Below are 17,793 nucleotides of genomic sequence, written 5' to 3'. Positions count from 1 at the left end.
GGAGAGAGCTGGTGATTGTGGGAGGGTGGGAGAGAGCTGGTGATTGTGGGAGGGTGGAGAGAGCTGGTGATTGTGGGAGGGTGGGAGAGAGCTGGTGATTTGTGGGAGGGTGGAGAGAGCTGGTGATTGTGGGAGGGTGGGAGAGAGCTGGTGATTGTGGGAGGGTGGAGAGAGCTGGTGATTTGTGGGAGGGTGGGAGAGAGCTGGTGATTGTGGGAGGGTGGGAGAGAGCTGGTGATTGTGGGAGGGTGGGAGAGAGCTGGTGATTGTGGGAGGGTGGGAGAGAGCTGGTGATTTGTGGGAGGGTGGGAGAGAGCTGGTGAATTGTGGGAGGGTGGGAGAGAGCTGGTGATTTGTGGGAGGGTGGGAGAGAGTGGTGAATTGTGGGAGGGTGGGAGAGAGCTGGTGATTTGTGGGAGGGTGGGAGAGAGCTGGTGAATTGTGGGAGGGTGGGAGAGAGCTGGTGATTTGTGGGAGGGTGGGAGAGAGCTGGTGATTTGTGGGAGGGTGGGAGAGAGCTGGTGATTTGTGGGAGGGTGGGAGAGAGCTGGTGATTTGTGGGAGGGTGGGAGAGAGCTGGTGATTTGTGGGAGGGTGGGAGAGAGCTGGTGATTTGTGGGAGGGTGGGAGAGAGCTGGTGAATTGTGGGAGGGTGGGAGAGAGCTGGTGATTTGTGGGAGGGTGGGAGAGAGCTGGTGATTTGTGGGAGGGTGGGAGAGAGCTGGTGATTTGTGGGAGGGTGGAGAGAGCTGGTGATTTGTGGGAGGGTGGGAGAGAGCTGGTGATTTGTGGGAGGGTGGGAGAGAGCTGGTGATTTGTGGGAGGGTGAGAGAGAGCTGGTGATTTGTGGGAGGGTGAGAGAGAGCTGGTGATTTGTGGGAGGGTGGGAGAGAGCTGGTGATTTGTGGGAGGGTGGGAGAGAGTTGGTGATTTGTGGGAGGGTGGGAGAGAGTTGGTGATTGTGGGAGGGTGGGAGAGAGCTGGTGAATTGTGGGAGGGTGGGAGAGAGCTGGTGATTTGTGGGAGGGTGGGAGAGAGCTGGTGATTTGTGGGAGGGTGGGAGAGAGCTGGTGATTTGTGGGAGGGTGGGAGAGAGCTGGTGATTTGTGGGAGGGTGAGAGAGAGCTGGTGATTTGTGGGAGGGTGGGAGAGAGCTGGTGATTTGTGGGAGGGTGGGAGAGAGTTGGTGAATTGTGGGAGGGTGGGAGAGAGCTGGTGATTTGTGGGAGGGTGGGAGAGAGCTGGTGAATTGTGGGAGGGTGGGAGAGAGTTGGTGAATTGTGGGAGGGTGGGAGAGAGCTGGTGATTTGTGGGAGGGTGGGAGAGAGTGGTGATTGTGGGAGGGTGGGAGAGAGCTGGTGATTTGTGGGAGGGTGGGAGAGAGCTGGTGATTTGTGGGAGGGTGGGAGAGAGCTGGTGATTTGTGGGAGGGTGGGAGAGAGTGGTGATTGTGGGAGGGTGGGAGAGAGCTGGTGATTTGTGGGAGGGTGGGAGAGAGCTGGTGATTTGTGGGAGGGTGGGAGAGAGTGGTGATTTGTGGGAGGGTGGGAGAGAGCTGGTGATTTGTGGGAGGGTGGGAGAGAGCTGGTGATTGTGGGAGGGTGGAGAGAGTGGTGATTGTGGGAGGGTGGGAGAGAGCTGGTGATTGTGGGAGGGTGGGAGAGAGTGGTGATTGTGGGAGGGTGGGAGAGAGCTGGTGATTGTGGGAGGGTGGGAGAGAGCTGGTGATTTGTGGGAGGGTGGGAGAGAGCTGGTGATTGTGGGAGGGTGGAGAGAGCTGGTGATTGTGGGAGGGTGGGAGAGAGCTGGTGATTGTGGGAGGGTGGAGAGAGTGGTGATTTGTGGGAGGGTGGGAGAGAGCTGGTGATTTGTGGGAGGGTGGGAGGGTGGGAGAGAGCTGGTGATTTGTGGGAGGGTGGGAGAGAGCTGGTGATTTGTGGGAGGGTGGGAGAGAGCTGGTGATTTGTGGGAGGGTGGAGAGAGCTGGTGATTGTGGGAGGGTGGGAGAGAGCTGGTGATTGTGGGAGGGTGGGAGAGAGTGGTGATTTGTGGGAGGGTGGAGAGAGCTGGTGATTTGTGGGAGGGTGAGAGAGAGAGCTGGTGATTTGTGGGAGGGTGGGAGAGAGTTGGTGAATTGTGGGAGGGTGGGAGAGAGCTGGTGAATTGTGGGAGGGTGGGAGAGAGCTGGTGATTTGTGGTGATTGTGGGTGGGAGAGAGTTGGTGAATTGTGGGAGGGTGGGAGAGAGTGGTGATTGTGGGAGGGTGGGAGAGAGTGGTGATTTGTGGGAGGGTGGGAGAGAGGTGGTGAGTGTGATTGTGGGAGGGTGGGAGAGAGCTGGTGATTTGTGGGAGGGTGGGAGAGAGTTGGTGAATTGTGGGAGGGTGGGAGAGAGCTGGTGATTGTGGGAGGGTGGAGAGAGTGGTGAATTGTGGGAGGGTGAGAGAGAGCTGGTGATTTGTGGGAGGGTGGAGAGGAGGGTGGGAGGGTGGGAGAGAGCTGGTGAATTGTGGGAGGGTGAGAGAGAGCTGGTGAATTGTGGGAGGGTGGGAGAGAGCTGGTGATTTGTGGGAGGGTGGGAGAGAGCTGGTGAATTGTGGGAGGGTGGGAGAGAGCTGGTGATTTGTGGGAGGGTGGGAGAGAGTTGGTGATTTGTGGGAGGGTGGGAGAGAGCTGGTGATTTGTGGGAGGGTGGGAGAGAGTTGGTGAATTGTGGGAGGGTGGGAGAGAGCTGGTGATTTGTGGGAGGGTGGGAGAGAGCTGGTGATTTGTGGGAGGGTGGGAGAGAGCTGGTGAATTGTGGGAGGGTGGGAGAGAGCTGGTGAATTGTGGGAGGGTGAGAGAGAGCTGGTGATTTGTGGGAGGGTGGGAGAGAGCTGGTGATTTGTGGGAGGGTGGGAGAGAGCTGGTGATTTGTGGGAGGGTGGGAGAGAGCTGGTGAATTGTGGGAGGGTGGGAGAGAGCTGGTGATTTGTGGGAGGGTGAGAGAGAGCTGGTGAATTGTGGGAGGGTGGGAGAGAGCTGGTGATTTGTGGGAGGGTGGGAGAGAGCTGTGATTTGTGGGGTGGAGGAGGGTGTCGATCACACAAACATGCAGAGCATCTGAAACCCCCACAGCGCCTCATAGCTGACGTGCTTTGTTAGTTGGTCAGTACCTGCAGAAAAGCTCAGCTCATCAGCCTCCTGCCCCAGGTAATCATACAGCGCTCGCACTCTGACAGCCGCTACCTTCGCTGCCTCCTCACGTCCAGAGACCGGCACAGACTTCCTGGGGCTCTCGTCATCCGACCAGTCAGATGAGTAATCTTTCATTCTGCTGTGGAATACAACAGGCATGAGCGTATGTGATTATTGGGAGTGAGGGAGAGAGATTTAATGATTAGAGGAAGAGGTGTAGCCAGAAGCAGCACACAGAGTGTGAATATCAATGAGAGGCAGAGGAAGAGCAAGAGGGAGTATGTTTCATGAAGTGGGAACATACAAGGAAAGGGCTGGAGATGTTATAGTCAAAGACTGGCTTGATCTTTTTTCTAATCCTATTATCTTTTTACCCAATTCATCCTAGTCTACTGCTCTCCTCTCAAGACTTTTCCCCTCCAAGTACTTGTCCAGTTCCATAAGACCATAAGACAAAGGAGCAGAAGTAGGCCATTCGGCCCATCGAGTCTGCTCCGCCATTTTATCATGAGCTGATCCATTTTATCCTATTTAGTCCCACTGCCCCACCTTCTCACCATAACCTTTGATGCCCTGGCTACTCAGATACCTATCAATCTCTGCCTTAAATACACCCAATGGCTTGGCCTCCACTGCTGCCCGTGGCAACAAATTCCATAGATTCACCACCCTCTGACTAAAAAAATTTCTTTGCATTTCTGCTCTGAAAGGGCGCACTTCAATCCTGAAGTCATGCCCTCTCGTACTAGACTCCCCCATCATGGGAAACAACTTTGCCATATCCACTCTGTCCATGCCTTTTAACATTCGAAATGTTTCTGAGGTCTCCCCTCATTCTTCTAAACTCCAAGGAATACAGTCCAAGAGCGGACAAACGTTCCTCATATGTTAACCCTCTCATTCCCGGAGTCATTCTAGTGAATCTTCACCGTACCTTCTCCAACGTCAGCACATCCTTTCTTAAATAAGGAGACCAAAACTGCCCACAGTACTCCAAGTGAGGTCTCATCAGCGCCTTATAGAGCCTCAACATCACATCCCTGCTGCTATACTCTATTCCTCTAGAAATGAATGCCAACATTGCATTCGCCTTCTTCACTACTGACTCAACCTGGAGGTTAACTTTAAGGGAATCCTGTACGAGGACTCCCAAGTCCCATTGCATCTCAGAACTTTGAATTCTTTCCCTATTTAAATAATAGCCTGCCCATTTATTTTTTCTGCCAAAGTGCATAACCATACACTTTCCAACATTGTACTTCATTTGCCACTTCTCTGCCCATTCTTCCAATCTATCCAAGTCTCTCTGCAGACTCTCCGTTTCCTCAGCACTACCGGCCCCTCCACCTATCTTTGTATCGTCAGCAAACTTAGCCACAAAGCCATCTATTCCATAATCCAAATCGTTGATGTACAATGTAAAAAGAAGCGGCCCCAACACGGACCCCTGTGGAACACCACTGGTAACCGGCAGCCAACCAGAATAGGATCCCTTTATTCCCACTCTCTGTTTCCTGCCAATCAGCCAACGCTCTATCCACGTATGTAACTTTCCTGTAATTCCATGGGCTCTTATCTTGTTAAGCAGCCTCATGTGTGGCACCTTGTCAAAGGCCTTCTGAAAATCCAAATATACAACATCCACTGCATCTCCCTTGTCTAGCCTACTGGTAATTTCCTCACAAAATTGTAATAGGTTTGTGTGGGCAGGATTTTCCTTTAAGGAATCCATGCTGAGTTCTGCCTATCTTGTCATATGCCTCCAGGTACTCTGTAACCTCATCCTTGACAATCGATTCCAACAACTTCCCAATCACCGACGTCAAGCTAACAGGTCTATAATTTCCTTTTTGCTTCCTTGCCCCCTTCTTAAATAGCGGAGTGACATTTGCAATCTTCCAGTCTTCCGGAACCATGCAAGAATCTATCAACTTTTGAGAGATCATCGCTAATGCCTCCGCAATCTCCACAGCTACTTCCTTCCGAACACAAGGGTGCATTCCATCTGGTCCAGGAGATCTATCTACCTTTAGCCTATTCAGCTTCCGGAGTACTTCCTCTGTCGTAATTGTGACTGTGCACACTTCTCTTCCCTGCCACCCTTGAGTGTCCGGTATCCTGTCTTTCTCAGTGAAGACTGATGCAAAATACTTGTTCAGTTCCTCTGCCATCTCCTCATCTCCCATTACAATTTCTCCAGTATCATTTTCTATCGGTCCTATATCTACTCTCACCTGTCTCTTACTCTTTATATACTTGGAAAAAGCTTCTAGTATTCTCTTTGATATTATTTGCTAGTTTCCTTTCATAGTTAATCTTTTCTCTCTTAATGACCTTCTTGGTTTCCTTTTGTAAGGTTTTAAAAACTTCCCAATCCTCTGACTTCCCACTAATTTTTGCTTCTTTGTATGCCCTCTCCTTTGCTTTAACTTTGGCTTTGACTTCTCTTGTCAACCACGGTTGCATCCTTTTTCCACTCGAAAATTTCTTCTTTTTTGGAATATACCTGTCTTGCACATTCCTCATTTCTCACATAAACTCCAGCCACTGCTGCTCTGCCGTCTTTCCCGCCAGTGTCTCTTTCCAGTCAACTTTGGCCAGTTCCTCTCTCATGCCACTGTAATTTCCTTTACTCCACTGAAACACCGACACATCAGATTTCGGCTTCTCTTTTTCAAATTTCACAGTGAACTCAGTCATGTTATGATCACTGCCTCCTAAGGGTTCCTTCACCTCAATCTCTCCAATCACCTCCGGTTCATTACACAATACCCAATCCAGTACAGCCGATCCCCTAGTGGGCTCAACAACAAGCTGTTCTAAAAAGCCATCTCGCAGACATTCTACAAATTCTCTCTCTTGAGATCCAGTGCCGACCTGATTTTTCCAATCTACTCGCATGTTAAAATCCCCCACAATTATCACAACACTGCCCTTCTGACAAGCCTTTTCTATTTCCAGTTGTAATCTGTAGTCCACATCCCTGCAGCTGTTTGGAGGCCTGTAAATAACTGCCTTTTGAAGTTATTATTCAATCTGCTTCGTCATCTTTTTGAGTGAGTAAGACCCACTCCCCGTAAAAGTGCTGCCTGATGCCTATAGCTCACCCCCCACTCGGATGAATACACAGTCCTCTGGTGCCTCTCCTTCCCTGACACCACAGGCAGCTTATATTTGTAACAAAGCTAGTCATTTCTGTTAAATCTGCTCAATCTTTTGTGTTCAATTTTCTCCCATAACCAAACACCCTCAACCGAGCCTTCACAGAAAACTTCTGCAGTTTCCTCTGCATAACCTCCCCAAGGAACAATGGCCTATGCAGCACAACACTCTGAGACATAAACAGTGATTAATAAAAAAAAAACTACGGTGGATTCCAGTTAATTGGGGCACACCATGACCAGTACATTTTGGTCAAATTAATTGGTAGCCCCAGTTAGCCAAAGTTCCATGGAAATAGTCAAAAAGGTATAAAAAGACAAACCACTGATTAACAAATTATGCATTTAAATGAAGTACAGAACAAATTAGAACACTACCAATGCTACGACAGTACTAGAAAACTGTGTATTACTTGCTAATAGCTATCAGAGGAATTCAGTGCATGCCGTCGTGTACAGGGAGTCCGGGGAGGGTCTTGTCGAGTCCATTCCAGGCGGCTCCCTCACCTTTGGTCCCCACAGGACACTCAGTTCTCACCTGTGGCTTTCGCGCGATACTGGTACACCGCTTCGCCAGGCGGGCCCCAGAGAAATAAGGACACGCCTGCCCAGTAGGTGAAGTCGGCTCAGGCAGACTGGGTGGACAAAATCACAGTTCTGCAACGCTCCATGCAGAGTGAAGGATGTGATAAAGCGCAGAAGTAGTCACTGTGACCGAAGAAAACCCCAGTCTGCGACGACCGCTCGTACCACTAGACCTGGACTTCCCAGGTCAGGAGAGTGGAACTGTCCCAATTTTCAAATGTTCGTTTTATTATCAAAGTACGTGTGCAGAATACAGCTGAGATCTGCCTTCTCCAGAAAGCCAGAAACACAGAAAACCAGAGAAGTGGTTGAAAGACATCAATCACCCCCCCCACGAAAAGAAAAAGAAACCACGATATGCAAATAATGAATGAGCACAAAAAAACATTGAACTGAAAGAGAACAAAATGAAAGACAGTCCAATCCACAATTCAATAACATCCCCAAGAGCCTTGGGACCCAGCAGCTCCTCCCAGGGGAAGTAGCCCCAACCCAGTGGCCCCTCCCAGGGAAGCAGCCCCAACCCAGTGGCCCTTCGCAGGACTGCTTGCTCTCCTCTGCATTTGCCTCAATGTTTCAATCTTCCTTGTCATTTTAAACGGTGAGAAATGTAGTCGATCGTGGCCCCATTTCACCTCTGAGCTTCCCCTTGGGTAGCTCGTACTCGCATTTCTCTCCTGGAGTTTTCTTGTGGACAGCAGAGTGCTAGCTCACTTGATCGGGCTACAGACTGTAACTCACAGGCTCCAACAGTTTCAAAAACAAAGATAAAAACAAAAGTAGATGTAGAAAAACTGAAATGATTTACTATCTGGAAGATGTCATCCATGGAATCACTGCTTACTGGCGCCATCTTGACCGGATGTTCCACTTTAAGAACCCTCCTGCACAGGTTCCACAGTCAACATTGGGTACAGCAGATAACCAACACACTGCTGTGTTCCTTTGATTAGCTGTAAAGGAACAAAATCAGTGCAGACACCTAGTGCAGATACTGGACTGCCTTCATACAATGCTGGCGATGATTGCATCCTCCAAGTCTTCATTTTCATTGTAACATTCAAGATAGTTGTTGATACCTTCATATTCTTCGTAGTTCCTAACTTGTTGAAGCAGTGAAATTGTTTCATTTTCACTCCTGGCTATTTCTGGCATCTCCAAGCCTGAATGCTGGAAACCACAGCGTTCAAAACAGTTCTGATTTGTCATATTACCCATTTCTTACCAACTGTCAGTGACAAAAACCACTGCTTTTTGAACACAAACAAATGACACTACTTAAAAACTGTTTATTCTAACCACAGTCTAGTGTTTAACATTCACGTGTGCATGTGACTGACACTAGTTAGAAATTGTTCAACAGTCTCTTGTCCCAACTAAGTGGTAAAATGCCCCAAATAAATGAATGTAATCCCGACTATTTTCTCAAATTAATTTTTGTTCTTTAAGAGTTGTCCCAAATGAGTGGCTGCCCCGATTAACCGATGGCCCAATTAATCAGAATCCACTGCAGGATTCTACTTGTATCTAAAATGAATTTGCACATTCAACTCATTGGGTGCGACCCGCTCCTGATATTCCTTCCAGATCAAATATATCACCTCATTACCTAGTGCATCTGGCTGCTTCTCCACTGTCTCTGTCCATGTGAAGTGGGTTACTGATGACCCAATGACTGGTTACTACATTTCTGATTCTTTTTGCTATCTGCAGACTTTGGAATTATGCACCGTATCCAACTCCACGTCTGGTGGAGCAGTGACCAATGTTCAGCCCATGAACCCGTCATTCAGACACCACTCTCTGCTGACAGTGGACAAGCCCAGCCTCTGTCCCTGTGGTGCTGGGCCCACCAATGTGAAATCTATATACTACTAAAACTCTCATGCTCTGTCTGTTACCTCCAATTAGCGCAAACAGTGCATTACAGTGGCACTTTTTTTGGCTAAATCGAATTAAAATTCACTAACTTACAGAATGCAGGCAAAGTTCAGGGTTATATATTCATAAACTGCTCATTCGCCAAAATAAATAGGCTCCCTTTTAACTCGAGACCCGATCGGCCATCATGGAAATCGGGATGCGACAGCCCGACGCATGTGCACGGCCAGTCTCAGCAGCGACACCTACCAGAGCAAAAGGGCAGGGCAGCTCTATTTTGCGGGGTCACATTCTGCTAATCACCATCAGCATGTGCAGGATTGGGACAGATCTAACTGCCACTCATCAATAAGGGATAATTAAATCTTACTGTAATGACGTACTTCAAGACACCCATAAAACCCTTTGCTGCAAAGGACAGCGGTGACTATATCACGTCCATTTAGCAGAGCGCCAACCACATCATCAAGAATAATCAGCACCCTTTGGTGTGTGATGCCAAGCAAAGCTATCGGACGATTGATGCTAATGAGAGAGATAAGAAAGACAATGGAGAAACATTCAAAAAGGTAAAAAGAGAGAAGAGAGGGATTAACGGAAAAGAAACACAATTCAGAATATTGACAGACCGGTTGCTTTGAACCTGAACTGTTTGAAGTTTGATGGACAGGTGAAACCCCAGCAGGGGGATAAAAAGAGTAGGTTTGCTAAGGCACGCGACACACCACGAGACCACAAGACCCTGGAAAGAGCAGTGTACCCCCACAAGTGGTGGGAGTTTGGAGGTCTGGTTCGCGGGAACCGACCAGAGGCTCACAGGGTGTAAAGGCACGATCGGTGGGAACCTGGGCTGTGTGTCGGCCCTTGCCTGGGTGCTGGGTTCACTGCGGAAGAACAATCGTATCTGGAATGGAGGGGTCACAGTCGGTGACCACAGCGAGGATTAGAAGACATAAAAGGGTCTGCCCGAAACCAACTGCGAAGACATTAAAGGTCTGCCTGAACCAAATTGCATCTCTCTCTCTCTCTCCCCAACGGTACAACAACAGCGATTACTGCGAACTGCACTATACTGAACTCTGCTTCACTTAAGACTGATCATTTTACCCCTAGACTGCGATAGAGCTTGGTTGATTCCTATTACCCTATTTCTGTGTATATTTGTGTATTATCATTGCTAACCTGTTACATTGATATCCTTACGATTAGAGTACTGTATTACTTATGTCTTTAATAAAACTTTATTAGGTCCTAGTAATCCAGACTCCAACCAGGGTTCCATTTCTGCTGGTTTGGCAACCCAGTTACAGGGTATGTAACAGGTGTTACTGCTTCGTATCTTCTATCCAGCATTAGGGTCAAAAAATGGTCAATCTAATTATGCCGCATGGAGAGGGAAGGGGGCATTATGGTCAAGAGATGACGCCAAGCATCGTCAGGAAGTGGCAAGGAGAGGGAGAGAACAAGAATCAGATGAGGCCAGGGCCGCATGACTCCAGGATCAAAGAGTCAGGACAAAAAAAGATGAGAGAAGAAGAGACAAAGGAGCTGAGAAATGCACATCTCCAGGATCAGAGACAAATAACAAACAACAGAAGAGATGAAGAGACGGGGGATGAAAGGACTGCACGACTCCAGAACGACAACAAGAGGCACAAGGGTGGCAGATAAACCAGAAATGATGCTATCAAAAGTATCCTTCGTTAAACGAGGAGGAGTTATATTTGCTTTGCTATGCATCGTTCTTCTTTAATAAACTGAGGTTTTCTACTTCAGTTTCCAAAGCAAAGCGATACCAATAGCATTCAGGAAAATTTAATGTTCATTCTGGTCACATCAGACTGCACTACCCTTCTCTCAATGGGTGCCCCAATGGGTCACCCCATTGTCTAGTACTTTTTTAAAATTGCACACTTACACTTGAATCCCAGAAACATAACCAATCTCAAACCAAAGAACCCAGTTTTGCTTTGTCAGGTTTTATTTACTGTTCCACACTTTTCCAAGCAGCCATTAACTCTTCTTCAAACCAGATCTGCAAGGAGGTTTTGTTTCAGCAGGAATTCATTATCAGCCTACAGCTGTGCTTGTGAAAACAGTACCCTTCTTCCTAAACAAAGGAAAACACTGGTAACTCCCTGTTCCTCTGAGAACAACCACGTGGGGCCAGACTTTGAGAGGAGAGAGAGAGTGAGAGAGAGAGAGAGAGCGAGAGATAAACAGGCAGGGAGAAGCAAAGAGGAAGAAAAAATGGTGAGGGGCATGGAAGGGGTGGATGGCAGGGGAAGGGGAAAATCTCCTCATTGCTATACCTGCATTGTTAAAAAGTGAAACTCTCCCACCCCGCTCCCTACCTTTCCCCAATCACACCCCCTCCCTGCTCTGTGCCAGGACTGGGACCTGCACGCGGGGATGATGTAGAACAAGGTCTCTTCCCTTGCTACCTGTTGAACCCCAGACTCTCATCGCGGACCCCGGAACTGGAGTGACTCCATGGTCCCCATTACCTCCTCTTTCCTGAGACTTGCGACTGGGCACTTTGCTTGTTGTTGCTGTTACCACTGCAGTTGGCTTGTGGAGATGCACCTGTGTGTACCCCAAGTGTTAAATGGTGCCAGGCAGGGGTCGGGGCTCAGAGAACTAGCCAAGGTGCCAAGCGGGAAGAAGCAAGCCTGATCTTCAGGGAGGGGGGAAACCAAGGTGTTGTAGATCACAATAAATTCCACTCAAACTCAAACCCCCCACACCAAATCCCTTTGCCCCTAACCATACCCCACCCCCCCGCCCCATGAATGCTGCTCGATTCACTGAACTCTTCCAGACTTGTTTGGGAATGGGTCTGTCCAGGGGTTGGTAGCAAGTGTGTGTGACTGTGTCCACCCAGAGCAGGAGAGCACCTGAGGCAACCCCTGACACCAGCAGCAGCTCCCGGTACAGGAGAACACTGCCCAGGTCAGATACCCACCAGGGCACATAGACATCCTCAAGCCATGGATGGGCAAGGTGGCGACACAGATGGGAAGGGTGTGGAGTAGTTGCTAGAGCACCGTACCTGCCCTGTGGAGAGGGGTGCGACACAGAGTCACTGGATGGCAAGATGTTGGTGAGAGTTACTTCCTCTGTGACTTGACTACACTTCTCCTTACGATGAATAGCTCGGTTGGCCTCCGGGAACCACTCCTGTCAGGGACAGGAAACAAATCAAAATGCACCAAGGGTAGGAATCACAACTTCAGCACAATGAATATTATACTTCCAACAACAAAGGAGGCCACTTGGCCCATTGGGTCCATGCTAGCTTCCAAGGAAGCAATCCCATTAATCCCATTTCTCCTCCCTCATTTCTCTCACACATGGTATCAGCTGCCCTTTAATTCTTGTTGTCATTAATTATACTTTGGGGCAATTTAGAGAACTTGGGGTTTGGGAGGAAACCAGACTGCCCCACAGTCAATCATCGGTGAAACGGGCAAAATCTACACCGACAGCACTGAGGGTTGGGATCAAACCCCAGTTCCTGAGCAACTGTTCTGCCCAGAACAGCAAAAAGACTGCAGAGAGCTGGGGACAACCCAGCCCATCAGGAAAACCATCTGTCTACATTTCTCACTGTCTCACAAATGCAGCTAGTTAATCAAGGAGCCCTCCTACCCCAGTCATTCTCTCTTCCCCCGTCCATCAGGCAGAAGACACAGACACTGCCAGGCTCACGGACAGCTTCTATCCTGCTTGAACAGAGTTCTTTTACGATAAACTCCTGATCTCTCAGCGTACCTTGTCAAGCCTTTTGCCTGCCTGTGTTGGACTTTCCCTGTGACTGTAACACTTTACTCTGCTTTCTCTTTCTATGACCTTGAGCTATTTGTTTTGCATGCCGACCACAGATTATTCCAAAACACGATGTTAGTCACTGCACCTCAGTTCATGTGGCAATAATAGGCCAATTAAGCTGCAGCTGCAAAGGTGCAGCGGAACATGCCTGGAGCGTGTTCAACTCCTGAACAGGCAACTTGTTCCAACAACACACACAAAATGCTGGAGGAACTCAGCAGGCTAGGCAGCATCTATGAAGAAAAGTACAGCTGGCGTTTTGGGCTAAAACCCTTTGGCAGGACTGGAGAAAAAAAGATGAGGAGCAGATTTGAAAGGTGGAGGGAGGGGAGAGAGACACAAGGTGATGGGTCAAACCTGGAGGGGGAGGGATGAAGCAAAGAGCTGGGAAATTGATTGGTGAAAGAGACAGAAGGCCATGGAAGAAAGAAAAAAGGGCAGGGGAAGAGAACCAGACAGAGGCAATGAGTGGGCAAGGAGAAAACATGAGAGAGGTACAAGGGATGGGAAATAGCAAAAGGAGGGGACGGGAAATAGCAAAGGGAGGGGATGGGAGAGGCATTATTGAAACATTGAAAAATCAATGTTCATGCCCTTAGGTTGGAGGCTACCCAAACAGAATACAAGGTGTTGCTCCTCCAACCTCATAGAGCACTGATTGTACTTCCAGTGAAGCTGCTTGGAAGTACGTGGACTTGTGGTGTACAGTGTAATTTCTGCACAACAACCCTCAGCTACTACACAATGCAGTTACTACACATCGTGAAAATTGCAAATTCAGTGAGGTAGATGGGAAAAGCTAAATGGTTACGTTTGCAAGAAAATAGCAGCGGCTGGGAAGTGGGATAATCCCAAAGTTCACGTTTGGGGAATGGGTTGAGGATCAATCTTCTAATCTGGAAATGCTGAGGGTTCTGAATCTAATTCCACAGCGAGGATCATGGTTACTATCAGTACTTGAGGGCCGGAGTTGTAGGGAGAGACCGAGTCTTCTTTTTGTGGCATGCAAGCCGTTGAGCAGTGACCTTACAGAGAACTATAATATCATGAGGGAAAAGGCTTGGGGGGCACCAGGGCGAACAAAGGCTCGGTGTTGGGGGCACCCGGGCAGAAAAGACTTGGGGGTGGGGGGGGGGACCCGGGAGGGTAAAGGCTCGGCGGGGGGGGCACCCGGGCGGGAAAAGGCTCGGTGGGGGGGGGCACCCGGGCGGGAAAAGGCTCGGTGGGGGGGGCACCTGGGCAGGAAAAGGCTTGGGGGTGGGGGGGGCACCCGGGCGGGAAAAGGCTCGGTGAGGGTGGGGCACCCGGGCGGGAAAAGGCTCGGTGGAGGGGCACCCAGGCGGAAAAGACTTGGGGGTGGGGGGGGACCCAGGAGGGAAAAGGCTTGGGGGTGGGGGGGACCCAGGAGGGAAAAGGCTTGGGGGTGGGGGGGACCTGGGAGGGAAAAGGCTCGCGGGGGGGGGACCTGGGTGGGAAAAGGCTTGGGGGTGGGGGACCTGGGAGGGAAAAGGCTCGGGGGTCAGATAGGAAAGGTTCAGAGGGATATGGACAGGTACACGGATAGGAAGCGTTTAGAGGGACATGGACAGGTACACGGATAGGAGAGGTTTAGAGGGATACGGACAGGTACACGGATAGGAAAGGTTTAGGGGGATATGGACAGGTACACGGATAGGAAAGGTTTAGAGGGATACGGACAGGTACACGGATAGGAGAGTTTTAGAGGGATATGGACAGGTACACAGATAGGAAAAGTTTAGAGGGATATGGGCCAAGCACATGCAAATGGTTGAAGCTCAGATGGCACTTTGGCCGACACGGTTGTGTTAGGCTGAAGGGCCTGTTTCTGTGCTACAGAAGACTATGACTGACCAAACCACTTACCACTGGGAAATCAAAGCACTGACCGAAACCCAAAATGTCACATAGTGCTCTACGATTGTCTAAGAAGCTCACATATAGCTCAATGTTCTGTGCTCTCCCCAGCATCCATTTAACCAAACCCTATAGCTCATCCCAACACCCACAGAGAAAGATCTAATGTCTGTAACTATTGGATCCATCAGTCCCAAACATCCACTTCTGACCTCGTACCTCTTCCCATCACTCTGCATGAGGTTCTATCTCACCTCATAGTCAAAAACAACTTTATTATCAGACTTCATACACGTCGTCATATCCAACCATGATAGAACACACACAATAAATATTGAGAATGTGAGATGAAGAGCCCTCGAAAGAGAGGCCTCAGTCCCCAATTCCATCTGGCACAGGCAGTAACAGAATCGAGTTCACCTTGCGCTGACGTGAATGCACAGCCAGGAAATGTCCCCTGCTTACAGGAGAAAGGCACTCACCTCAAACTGGGGCCAGCTCATGGCCATGCCGGGACCATGGGTGTTCTGCCACCATCGCAGGTCCTCCTGGTCGTTGGCTGAGAGTATGGCCTGATGCAGGTCCCGATAGATCGTCCGAAAACTGCGACAAGACCAGGGCAGAGACTAGTTTGTGTTGCATTTGTACAAGATAGGCCACACTATGCTCAATCTCAGATACACTGCCTTACCAAAGCCGTCAGTAATCTGGAAAGTGTGCAGAGAAAGATTGAGGATTTTGCCAGGACTCAAGGGTCCGACTTTAGGGAGTGATTGGGCAGGCTTGGAGGTGGAAGAGTAGACTTTGTAGAGCTGTATTAAAATCATGGAAGCATAGTCTTTTTCACCCCGGGAAAGGGAACTAAAAACTGGAGGGCATAGGTTTAAGGTGAGAGGGGGAAAATTTAAAAAAGAGGACTAAAGGACAATTTTTTCTACACACAGGAAGTGTGCATACGGAATGAGCTGCCAGAATAAGTGGTTGAGGCAGGTACAGTAACAATCACCGTAAGTACCTGGTGGGAAGGGTTTAGAAGGATATGGGCCAAACACAGGCAAATGGGTCTAGCTGGGCGAGCACCAGGTGGTCAGCATGGAGCAGATAGGCTGAAGGGCCTGTTTTCATGCTGTATGGATGTATGACGATGAGCAGAGGGGTTTCAAGTTTTCAAAGCTGAGCTGGAGTGATGTGTACGACAAAAGAATCTACATTAATTGGTTTAGACAGATCAGGAGGCAAGGACCAGGAGCATTGTCATCAGTACATGGTTGTACTACATGGGCTCTATCCATGACTATGATTGTTCTTTTATAAAAACAGAAGAGGTTTGCCATTGCCTTCTTCTGGGCAATGTCTTTACTAGACAGGTGATCCCAGCCATGATCAATACTCTTCAGAGATGCTGATTGAGGGCGGGGTTGGGGGGGAGACTACACCCAAGGGTGACCTGCAGGCTAGCGGAGGAACAGAGTGCCTTACACCTCCTTTGGCAGCTACACATCTGCACCACGCCACCTCATTACGGAGACATTTGGTAGAAATAAGCCAAGAAGGGGTCATGGACATGGTAACAGGAAACTGGAACGGTGCAGCTTACCTGGAGTTGGAAAATTCAGTGATCCTAGAGGGTTGCAGAGGAGGCAGCCACAGATGGAAAGGTTGGAATGTAGGCGGGATTGAGAATTAAAGTGGCATGGGAAGGTACAACTAACTGCACTGCAAACACGATCACTCAAACTGTGTTTGGTTTCCACAATGTACAGGCCACCATATTGTGAACAGCGACTGCAGCAAACCAGAACGACTGTGCAGTTGGATCTCTGCTTCAGCTGGCACTATTCCACTCTTACACCCTTGACCCCAGGTACAGCCCAGGCGTAGGAACCAGGGTCAGAGCCCAATACTCTGCCATGGCCGATGGTCTCAGTTACAAACTCCAGCAGACCCCCGACACTCATTCTAAAGCCTCAACCACTGTCGCAGAACACCAGCTTCATAGCTGCTGTCTGACCTGTTGGGTTTTTCCAGCAACATCTATGTATCTCTGATTTCCACAACCTGCAGGGTGTTTCCTTGCTTTACCTCCTGTTTATATTCTCTCTCATTCCAGCCTACAAATACAAATCCCACATGACAAACCTGTGGGAACCCTTTCAGGAGATTACACGTAGGAGATGTCGTATATTTGGCCTTCGACAAGGTGCCACACACAAGGCTGCTTACCAAGTTAAAAGCCTCATGCTATGACAGGAAAGTGACTGGCATGGTTGGAGCATTGGCTGATTAGTAGGAGGCAGCAAGTGAGAATAAAAGGATTCTTTTCTGGTTGGCGGCCAGCGACTAGTGGTGTTCCACAGGGGTCGGTGTTAGGACCACTTCTTTTTATGCTGTATATCAATGATTTAGATGATGGAATAGATGGCTTTGTTGCCACGTTTGCAGATGATACGAAGATTGGTGGAAGGGGCAGGTAGTGTTGAGGAAACAGGAAGGCTGCAGAAGGACTGAGACAGATTAGGAGAATGGACAAGAAAGTGGCAAATGAAATACAATGTTGGAAAATACATGGCCATGCACTTTGGTAGTAGAAATAAATGTGCAGACTACTTTCTAAATGGGTAGAAAATCCAAAAATCTGAGATGCAAAGGGACTTAGGAGTCCTTGTGCAGAACACCCTGAAGGTCAACTTGCAGGTAGAGTCAGTGGTGAGGAAGGCAAATGCCATGTTAGCATTCATTTCAAGAGGTCTAGAATACAAGAGCAGGGATGTGATGCTGAGGCTTTATAAAGGTACTGGTGAGGCCTCGCCTTGAGTACTGGGGACAGTTTTGGGCTCGTTATCTAAGAAAAGATGTGCTGGCATTGCAGAGGGTTCAGAGGAGGTTCACAAGGATGGTTCCAGGAATGAAAGCGTTATCACACGAGATGGCTCTGGGTCTGTACTCACTAGAATTTAGAAGGATAAGAGAAGGATTTTGAATGTTGAAAGGCCTAGACAGAGTAGATGTGGAAAAGATGTTTCCCAAGGTGGGGGAAGTCTAGGTCAAAAGGGCACCGCTTCAGGATAGAGGGGTGTCCATTTGAAAACAGATGGCAAAATTTGTTCAGCCAGTGAACTAGTGGAATTTCTGACCACAGGCAGCTGTGGAGGTCAGGTCTTTGGGTGTATTTAAGGCAGAGCTTGATAGGTTCTTGATTGGACGTGGCATCAAAGGTTACGGCGAGAAGGCCAGGGAGTGGGGCTGAGGAGGGGAAAACAGATCAGCCATGATTGAATGGCAGA

At 49.1% G+C, this 17,793-nt stretch overlaps 1 protein-coding gene across 8 annotated transcripts in view; it reads right to left on the bottom strand.

Moving 5' to 3' along the window:
- The window catches only part of pacsin3 (protein kinase C and casein kinase substrate in neurons 3), a 122,254-nt gene that overhangs the window by 19,784 nt on the left and 84,677 nt on the right, over positions 1-17,793 (bottom strand). For 5 of the 8 annotated variants that reach the window (XM_063062272.1, XM_063062276.1, XM_063062273.1 and 2 more), the window contains exons 7-9: positions 14,992-15,112; positions 11,856-11,983; positions 3,155-3,315 (exon numbers count right to left, since the gene is read on the bottom strand). In XM_063062272.1, the coding sequence (XP_062918342.1) occupies positions 3,155-3,315; positions 11,856-11,983; positions 14,992-15,112 (410 nt within the window). The remainder of the gene's footprint in view (positions 1-3,154; positions 3,316-11,855; positions 11,984-14,991; positions 15,113-17,793) is intronic. The other 3 variants (XM_063062279.1, XM_063062278.1, XM_063062277.1) reach the window with 3 other exon arrangements.

Source organism: Mobula hypostoma, chromosome 11 (genome assembly GCF_963921235.1).
Source record: "Mobula hypostoma chromosome 11, sMobHyp1.1, whole genome shotgun sequence".
In the NCBI taxonomy this organism is placed as follows: domain Eukaryota; kingdom Metazoa; phylum Chordata; class Chondrichthyes; order Myliobatiformes; family Myliobatidae; genus Mobula; species Mobula hypostoma.
The sequence above is the reverse complement of the archived record's forward strand: the minus strand, read 5'-3'. Positions and strand labels throughout refer to the sequence as shown.